Here is a 9,597-nt window from a genome sequence, read left to right as displayed (position 1 = left end):
TGGCACAGGCAGATGCCCAGTTTTCTTCTCTGGTAAGGGCTGCCTGCCCCCTCCGCTGCCCCAGAGACGTGGACTGACTGCTGGTTCTGTTGGGTCACCCAGAAAGGCTGCGGTTCTCCATCCCTGGCAGTGTTCAAGGCCAGGTTGGATGGGGCTTGGAGAAACCTGGTCTAGTGGAAGGTGTCCCTGCCTAAGGCAGGGGGTTGGAACTGGATGAGCTTTAAGGTCCCTTCCAACCCAAAACTTTCAGTGATTTAATGATTTTACTGTTTTCCATGTTACTTTGGAAAGATGAGCAGGGGGAGACCTGTGTTCCGACAGGGATCTAAAGTTCATTTTCATTCGATCTCTTAGAGCGCAGGCAAAGCTCCACCATAAAAGTTTAAATATGAAAGGTTGGGGTGTGGGGGAAAATTCTTACATGAGGATGATTTTTTTTACTGTTTCTGAAATGCAGAATGTCCATTTTTTCTAAGAAAGGCTCAAATACCATTTTTGGTGTTGAAACAAATAACTCTCCTCCAACTGGTTTCTTTCTGTGAGTTGGCTGTCTGAATATCACTGTAGTAAAGGAAGTCAACCTGTTCCATCTTCCCACCTCCTAAGATGTCCAGGCAGTGAAGGTGTAAAATTATTTCTTCTCTTTAATACCTTTTTGCTTGTGTGTGTGATGTTTATTCTCTGGTGGAAGCCTCCTGGCCTTCAACTAACATAAATGAACTATCAGACACAGCAGTCTTGTGTCTCTGCACCATATGTGGTTGTTAAGACTTCTCTGATTTCAGATTAACTTAAAGATTCAGTCTTACTTCAGCATCTTTCAGATCATTCCAAGTAACCCCAATGTTATCATTGCAATACAAGGCTATCCTACTGGAAAAACAAACAAATGACAGCTTCAAGTAGTGAAACGAGCACAGTTCTCCCGGGTGTAAGTGGATGTTACAGTCTTACCAGACATTTTTATTAAGTTATATACAAACAGAAATTGCAAGTGGTACAATAAAAATCTGTAAGCTAGAGGACAGATTTCAATTTCTTTTGCACCCATTGATTTGTCAACTACATAAACCCAAGTTGGCTGTCTAGTAAAAAAACCAGTGCATTGGGATACAGATAATTTTAATATACTTTTATAATTTATACATCCTATACAAGACAGACTGAATTATGTGACTTACTAGTATCTCAAAGTACCAATTAATTTTTCTATCAAATTATTTCTCGATACCCACCATTCAGTATCATACATATATTATTTATTATGGTTTGAAAAGTGACAAAATGTTTTGATCCTACACTTATTTTATATGAATGCACAGCTGCTCGGTTTAGAGGAAATTTGTTTTGTACAAATACCTGCATGAAGGCAATAGCATACAATAGCCATGGAATATTAAACTATGTACATCGAGTTAAACCTCATCTCCTTCATTGACTGAGAGTGGTATCTTGATTTTTAGCTATATGGCTCATCTTTTAGTAGAAAATGTCTCTTTGCACTGCCGTTTGCATAAATTTATATGGGAATCATAGTGAGAAAATAAATATGGATGAATGTGCTAAGAGGTGAGTTTACTCTTCACATGTGTTTTTCAGAAGTGTCTTTGTTGCTGCTCAGTCTTCGATTTTCAATTTAAATTCCACTTTTCCTTCATATGGATCATGAACGTTATCAAAGGTAATTCCAGCTCCAATGACTTTGCACACTATTCTATGTTCTATGTTCCTCGTAATGTTGAGAAATTTCACAGCTACCAAAGGATTGCTGTAGCTGGGCTAGGAGGAGGGGGAAAAAAAGTACTTTAAATTTACCCTTAGCAATTGAAAAATTAAAGGCTTATAATTAGCCTTCTCTCCAGTTCTTGTAAGACTGAAGAAATGCTCCATATGTTTCACCTAATGCAAAGGTAAAGAAGAAAAGTGATACCGAAATATATGAGCACTCACCTGTGCCTTTTTTCCATAGTAGGGGAAGTAGTGCAAGTTGAAGGTGCCATTCGCAGGGTAGTAATCCACTTCCAGCAGGCGAGACTCATCACCCTGTTTGTAAAGTAAGGAAGACGCTTCACTGGTTAGGCAGTTAGAAGCCAGCCCTGGGAACATGCTTTGCTACTGCCGGAAGCTGCATAGTCTGTAGTAAAACTCAAGTTCAGCAATCTGGTTAGCACTGGCCTGAGCGTTACTTTCCGAATAAAAGAGAAAATCTCCTTCTGTTACTATTGCCAAGGAAAAGAGTCAAGTGTTCTTTCATAGCAGTTGTGGATTCAGTGAATGGGGATCTGCTGAAACGGGCAGAGAACCTGAAGGAACTGTGCTGAGGCACAAACTTCACTACTTGGAGCTGAGAGAAAACAACAAATGTTCTCTGCAGCACACAAAACCAATTGTGATGTAAAATAAAGCAGACGTTTGGTTTTGGTGTGGGTGGTTTGATTGGTTGGTTGGGTTTTGTTCTTAGGCTGTTCTTAGGACAGGATGGGGCTTTAAGAAACCTGGTCTAGTGGGAGGTGTCGCTGCCTGTGCAGGGGGGTTGGAATTAGATGATCTTTCAGGTCCCTTCCAACCCAAACCATTCTATGATGCCTGCTGGTGCAAGACCTCACACAGAACTGAGAATACTCCCAGTACTTAGCCAGAATGATCTGATGTCCAGAGCTGCAGGGCGATCTTTCTGGTTGGAACTGCACTTGACTCATTCCCAGAGCTGCAGTGATTGAAATTTTTGAGACTCGGACCTCATACACTTACCACATATGTGCAGTTCACCCTTGGTGCAGTGCCATTGCCAGGGAGAAAGTTGATAATCTGAAATAGGAAACACACATTTGGTCATCTTGGGAATTGTTTTGAGATGAAAAAGAGCAAATTATTATCTGAGCTTCAAAGGATGGCTGATGTATTTCTGCATAAAGCACTGTCAACCAGATCATCTCATCTTATGTACCTGGGTTAAAAGCCATGTTATGGCTGGGTATTTGGGAAGCAGGGCTCTGCAGTGCCCGAGATGGTCATGGCAGATGGGCTCTAGCCTGGATAGGGCAGGTGGCTCTGAGCTTCCTGGCAGGTCCAGCCCATTGACCCACATGTGCCACTTGTTCCTGATGCCCAGGCAGCCGGGGGTCTCTTAAACCAGCTAATTGCCTGACGACAGAGGAAAAGCTGAATTTCTTTGGTTTTCATCTTATGCCTTGTTAGAATACTTTGGCTTTGGCAGAAACCCCTGGGTCCATTTGATCCTGCAAAAATAGTGGGCTTGCATCGTATAGAAGCAAAGGTGGATGGAAGTAAAGCTTCCCAGGCACTATCCTGTCGTCTGCCAGGGCTGGTGTGCAGCCTTGCTGAAGGCAGCACAGACTTTTCTTGGAAAAGCCTGCCAAAACTAGAAGCACAGCTCTCCTCTCACAGTCAGATCTTGCACAGATTGTTGAAGATGTTGAGGGTGAAAACCAAAAAACAAGTGATTTTACCCATCAGGAACTGGAGGACAATTTGAGCTCTTTCTACCAAAACTGAGCCAGAAGGCTCAGGATTTTACCTGAAAACAAAATAAAATGCTTATGCTTCTGTCTGTGTCCTGAAAAAGAAATAAATAAAGGAAGCTTAGAAGATTCCCTTTTCCGTCTCCAAAAAACCCACGTGTTGGTGGTTTTCACTGAAGAAAATATCCACTGGGTTTGAATTCTGGTTTTGTAGTTCTGCTAAATGTTTTCTTTGCTGCCTGGAGAAATAAGTTGTGCAAGTATCACCTCTCTGGAATCACTTCAGTTCCTATCACATCTTAGTGCCTCAGCTGAACGCACATGATCATGGTATTGCAGAACAAAACTCTTTTAGGTGATAGTTCATTTGATGAGAGTGCTATGGAAAGGTTAATAAAACTAAATGAAAGCCAAAGCTTTAGAGAGTCAGTTCAGACATCACTTTGACCTACGTTACTTCTCTAGGGGTAGTGCGCAAGTCTCATTGTTTGCCTGATAACACTGGAGTTTTCTTTGGAAAAGCATATGAATTTCTCCTCCCAGAATAAAGCAGAGATCAGAACCCATGGCAGCAGGTGAAACAGCAGCTCCCCAGCACAGACTTGAGCTATTAGGGGTTTCTTGGTGCACTTTTTTTCTCTTCAGCACCTTGAGCTTGTACTTACCCTGTTCATTTTTATGATAAAACAGGGTTTTCCTTCTGGAAATCCAAAAGTCGGATCTGTGATGCCAGAGCAGTTTTGAAGCATATCTGAGGTAAATTTGCAGGATAGTTTTGTTTTATTTGGGCCGTCAAAGGTGTCCTGGAAGAAGTAGGTGTCACTGGTGCAGTTGATGTTCAGGTGCTGAGCAGCTGGCGTGTATGCTAGATGTGTGAAGGGAGAAAGAAAAATTCCCCTCTGAAGTTCTTTCATGTGTAAGTTATACATCCCAATATCAGGCTGAGGGTTATATCATGGGAACATAGTACCCAGACAAAGCAAGAAAAAAGAGATCAAATGGAGTTAATACTGTCAATTTGTGTTGATAGCTCCATATAAAGCCAATTTCAAATGAGTTTTTTTCAGTATGGGTATGAGATGATATATAGGCTCAAGAGGAACATAAATGCATTAAGATATAAACAGGCAAATGGAGCATCTAACCTTCTTTGACTATACTCCCTGATGGCACTATGCAAAGGCTTCACAAGACTTATTAGGGCACTTTGATATTTGTAGTCATGGATGGTATTAGATTAATTTAGACAGACTAGTTTCAAAGACCGTTTTTTCCTCGCTCTTCCTTCAGAATTTTTATTGGCCTGTTTTATTAAGGCTACTTAGGATTAAACAAAGTAAAAGCTCTGAAGCAGGGCTCTGCTTTTAACAGACATGTTTAAATATGTTTGATTTATAAATTCATGAGGCGATTTGCTCGGCCCTTTTAGAAGATGCAACTTCCACTCAAAATCTGTGATTTCAGAAGGACAGATGTAAAACGGAGACACTGACTTAAGGTCCTCAGACCTAACACAGGAGATGTGACAGCACAGCTCTTCAATACTTATGCAGGAAACCTCATTTTACCTGTTAGGAAAGTCTGAAGAGTTGTCACTAAACCTTCCCAGGTTTTGTTGTCAGATACGTTGTAATAGATTTGCAGTCCTCTATCCCCATAAACATCGGGTCGTAACGTTACACCTTTATGGGAGAAAAAAGGGAAGGCAAAGCGAAGGAGAGGTGCCAGACACAGATTTGTTTGTTTAAACTGACAGCAGCTATCACACTGCTTCAAGACTCATTATTGTAAGTGTAGGAGATTCCCAGGCTTTGCTGGGGACGATTTAACCCTGTATGGAAACCATCTCAGCAGTGAGTTGCTCAACCAAAACCATAAAGCCTCTAGTGCTACTAAACCCTATTCTTTCCACGTACGTGTGCTGTTATCAGAACAGCTTGCAAAATCATTCCAGCAATTGCACTGGATTTCCCCAGGACTTGTTCAGAATCACAGCTGTAAGAGTCACATCAGGTTAAAAGAAACAGATCGCACTGCAGTCACACGGAATATTTTACAGGAATTATTTTGCCAGCAAACACCAAATTTACTGAGTGTTGGAAACTTCAGAATACAACAGCAGTAGCTGTAAAACACCACTGGGGGGAGCGAAGTTTTAGCAGTGTGCACTGACGCTCTCTCACTGACGATCTTCCCAGTCTCGTTTCGTGTCCCACAGATCTTTATTCCTAATCCCAAGTGTCTTTGTCTTCTGTTTATGTGCTTGGCTGCTGGCACCGCAATCCCGCTGGGAAAGGGTTTCTGCTGTCCCAAGACCTTTCCGTGCTGCCGGCAAGCACGGAAACCCCCCCCCAGGCAGCTCACCCCAGCACTTTCCGCCTTGGCAGGCAACCCAAAACCCTGGGGCGCACATGGGGGCCAGAACAGAAACCAGGAGTCTCCCAGGGGCTGACCCCTGCCCTGCAGCTTGGGAAGGGCTTCCCCACTTGCAGGTGACTGCTACAGGCAGGCACTGGTTGTCTCAATGGCATGATGAAATATAGATTCATTTGTATCATATTGCATCATATTAATGTGTTATATTTAATTAATATATTTTATATTATATATAAATATAAAATATATAACAGAACAAATGAAATAAATGCACCAATGGTTTTTTTTTAAGCCTTAATGTTTTTTCAGACGGAGGTTACATTTTGCAGGGGATGTTTGGGCAGGATCGACCTGATCCATTCCACATTTGTCTTCCCTTGCCACCCGGGCTCTGCCAGTGCCTCTCAGCCCTGCCCCATACAGCCACTGCAGGACCCTGGGGAGCTTTAGCTTTCCCCCTGAGCAGCAGGTGCCTGGACCATGGCAGTACCTGGGGATTTCAGCTGGTCTTGGTAATCCGGCTCGTATGGATTCACTGTCCTCATTAAAGAATAGATGGAGAGTGCGAAGAGCCCTGACATCACCACGTAGAAAGCCAGGTAGTACAGGCTGATCCACACTGTGGGAAGAAATGGGGGCAAAATCTCATTTTTCAAGCAAGGTGATGCAATGTTCCCTCCGTGGCTGGGACCATCCCGGCAGCAGAAGCCATCTCCTATCTGTCCTTGCTCCTGGGGATGCTTTCCCTGCAAAGGAACAGGTGTTGTGGATCTTCTTCTCTACACCCAAAAGAATAATCTCCTAGAAAATTTTGGCTGTAAATTTGTTCAGTTTCACAAGGATTTTTGCAGTACTTGGTGCTTAGCTGTGACTAGCTTAAAGACTGTGTGGCTTCTTGAAGTAACTTCATATAGTAAGACCATTTATCTACTTACTACATATGGACTAAGCAACACAGTTGAGGTATTTCTTCAACAAAACCAAGTTGCTCTTGTGTTATTTGGATGACATATGTCAGCATTTCAGGTGTGCTGATTGCAGACCTGTATCACTTCACTGCCTTTTACAGCTGAAATCACCTTCAGCAAAATGTGTTAGTTTTTCCTCTTATTCTGGTGTAAGATGCAGAATAATGTTGTGTTCCTGCCTGTGCGCGGTTTTTGATGCAGCTGTATCCTGGGCTGCATCAAAAGGAGCGTGACCAGCAGGTCGAAGGAGGTGATCCTGCCCCTCTACTCTGCTCTCGTGAGACCTCACCTGGAGTATTGTGCGCAGTTCTGGTGTCCTCAACATAAAAAGGACATGGAACTGCTGGAACAAGTCCAGAGGAGGGCCACGAGGATGATCAGGGGACTGGAGCACCTCCCGTATGAAGACAGGCTGAGGAAGTTGGGGCTGTTCAGCCTGGAGAAGAGAAGGCTGCGTGGAGACCTCATACCAGCCTTCAAGTGTCTAAAGGGGGCCTATAGGGATGCTGAGGAGGGACTCTTCGTCAGGGACTGTAGCAACTGGGCAAGGTGTAATGGGTTTAACCTTAAACAGGGGAAGTTCAGGTTAGATATAAGGAAGAAGTTCTTTACTGTGAGGGTGCTGAGGCACTGGAACAGATTGCCCAAAGAAGTGGTGAATGCTCCATCCCTGGCAGTGTTCAAGGCCAGGCTGGACAGAGCCTTGATCAACTAGCCTAGTGTGAGGTGGCAGGGGGGTTGGAACTAGATGATCTTAAGGTCCTTTCCAATCCTTTCTATGATTCTATAATATGTCTTACATACAGCTGGTTGCCCTACAGGAAGCCAGTCGTTATTTGTGGGGGTGGGTGTCAGAAACTGACTCCCAGTAATTAGCACCTCATAAGATCTTCTTCTCTCCAAACTGGAAAGGCTGATTTTGGTTTAATTTTCTGTAAAAATCTGGTGCTAAGAGTAGCCAATAAGCTACACTCATGGGCTTCCCAGCAAGAAAAAATCACCTGGAAATTTGCAAGAGCAGGCATCCTCCTTACAATGGTTAGGGTTACCCTTCCCCGAATGTAGATCAGAAAACGCCTCTTTGTCATAGACACAAGTTTGGCTACAGGCAAGGAGACTCAGCTGAAATACTCACTAGCATGCGGTGATTAGAGATCAGAAGAGCTACTGAGCAGACGATAATTTTAAAAGGAATTTTGGAAAAGCAGAAAGTGTTTCAAGAGATTTGGACAAAGCCCACCAGTTAAGCAGAATTCTCTATCAGAACCCCTTTTAGTCAACAATGTCAGAAGCACGTTGTAACCATCACCCTCAGCTATTAATAAATTAACTGTTAATGTGTAAAGTTTTGTCCTTCTGAAGTATTTGGTCCAAACCCAGTTTTAAATCTTCTTAATATTTGCAGGAACTGCTTGGATCAATGTTTTGATCTAGTTGATTCTGAATGTGGCTCAGAAACACATATAAGAACTGGTGTCTTCAACGTTTCCGACATATCTGACACCACATTAATATTAGGATGGCCCTCCACCCAAAGTTTTGAAGTGCACCAGAAGGAAGAGAGGACTCTTGTTCGTGAAAACGTACCCCAGTTAATTAAGGTCCTTCCCATGAAGAGCTTTGTTTCTGGATTCCAGACAAAACGACGGAAATTTTCCATCCGTTCGCTGCAGGTCTTTTTTTCATTTAAAGTTGCCATTTTCTCACAAAATTTCCCCAAAGGTGTCTTCCTTTGAAACTAAGAAATTCAACCAATGCCCAAACAGTCGTCTAAGAAAAACACTTTGGTTTTTATACCTTCCCCACTGAAGGTCACCGAGATTACTTCCTATACCAGTGAAAGCCCCTGATCACTATTATCAACCCACAGCAGATACAATTCTTTATAAAGGGTGTTGATAATGCTGGGGTCAAGGCTGGCGAGGAAAAGTTAGTTCCTATCAAATGCCCTTCTCTTTTCTTTTGACTGCGTTAGCAGGTCAGCAGAGTTACGCATTTTGCCAAGTGCCTGTAGGGTTTGCGATAGACTTACGGTGATAGCTGTTATCAGAGCAGATAAAGTGAAAGGGAACTTGTTTCTCTCTGAGCTTTCTTTCTCTTTTTTTTCCTTCCCATTAACCTGCAAATGGTGGCTACAATTGTGCCACTACAACCCATAGCCATCTGTTGGGATATAGAGGATAACAGCAGGAGTGGGTGAGGGAAGAGCACCGTTTCCCAGAGCGTTTGCCATGTTGCACAGCTGGGGAAATGCAGATCGCTGTTATGCTGTTTTCTGCAGGGAATGTTTTTGGATCTCTGATAATGCTAACTCAGCTGCAAAGTATGTATAATGAAAATTTTGCCATGCAGCTATATGATGAGGCAGAGCAGATAACCTACAGGTGTTATCTAGCTACCTTTTCAATCTGCTTTAAACTAAAGGCTCCTGTGCCCTCAGAGGCAGACACCCAACCCTAACCTCCACTGTGCCCACAGGAGCAGGACTGAAACTGTTCCCAGCACCTTCACACAGATAGAAAAGCAAAGGACTCATGGCAAATGGCAGAGCCAATGGGTTCTCTAACTGCTGCTGCTGCAAGGGGAGACTGGGTTTTAGAAAGCCCTTCTGGGCTCACTGGTATCCTTGCTGCTTGTCAAAATTGTTTGCTCGTGCTCTTACTCTGTTACTGAATCCCGTTAATATCAAACCCCAAATTGCCTCATGAATTCAGCAGGGCCAGGGTTTTATCCTTTCTAACTAGGTATATTGATGTGCCTGTCTTTCACTC

At 43.1% G+C, this 9,597-nt stretch overlaps 1 protein-coding gene across 1 annotated transcript; it reads right to left on the bottom strand.

The window, feature by feature from the left end:
• Positions 1-930: 930 nt before the first annotated feature.
• Positions 931-8,572, bottom strand: ATP4B (ATPase H+/K+ transporting subunit beta). Its single transcript, XM_065675768.1, has 7 exons — positions 8,414-8,572; positions 6,349-6,477; positions 5,051-5,164; positions 4,148-4,347; positions 2,752-2,808; positions 1,951-2,043; positions 931-1,779 (listed from the first exon to the last, which is right to left on the bottom strand). The coding sequence occupies exons 1-7, from the start codon at positions 8,523-8,525 to the stop codon at positions 1,618-1,620; spliced, it is 867 nt and encodes a 288-aa protein (XP_065531840.1). The 5' UTR covers positions 8,526-8,572; the 3' UTR covers positions 931-1,617.
• Between the last annotated feature and the right edge of the window lie 1,025 nt (positions 8,573-9,597).

This window comes from Lathamus discolor, chromosome 4 (assembly GCF_037157495.1).
Source record: "Lathamus discolor isolate bLatDis1 chromosome 4, bLatDis1.hap1, whole genome shotgun sequence".
Taxonomy (NCBI): domain Eukaryota; kingdom Metazoa; phylum Chordata; class Aves; order Psittaciformes; family Psittacidae; genus Lathamus; species Lathamus discolor.
Note: the sequence above shows the minus strand (reverse complement) of the source record. Positions and strands in the feature narration are given on the sequence as shown.

What these genes read in the sequence shown, in the direction of transcription:
- ATP4B (XM_065675768.1), bottom strand. Translation starts at nt 8,525, where the DNA reads ATGGCAACTTTAAATGAAAAAAAGACCTGCAGCGAACGGATGGAAAAT. An exon ending in TCTTCAGACTTTCCTAACAG is followed by an intron (nt 4,348 to 5,050) that starts GTAAAATGAGGT and finishes TCACACATCTAG; the next exon opens with CATACACGCCAGCTGCTCAG. An exon ending in TTATCATAAAAATGAACAGG is followed by an intron (nt 2,809 to 4,147) that starts GTAAGTACAAGC and finishes TTCCTATTTCAG; the next exon opens with ATTATCAACTTTCTCCCTGG.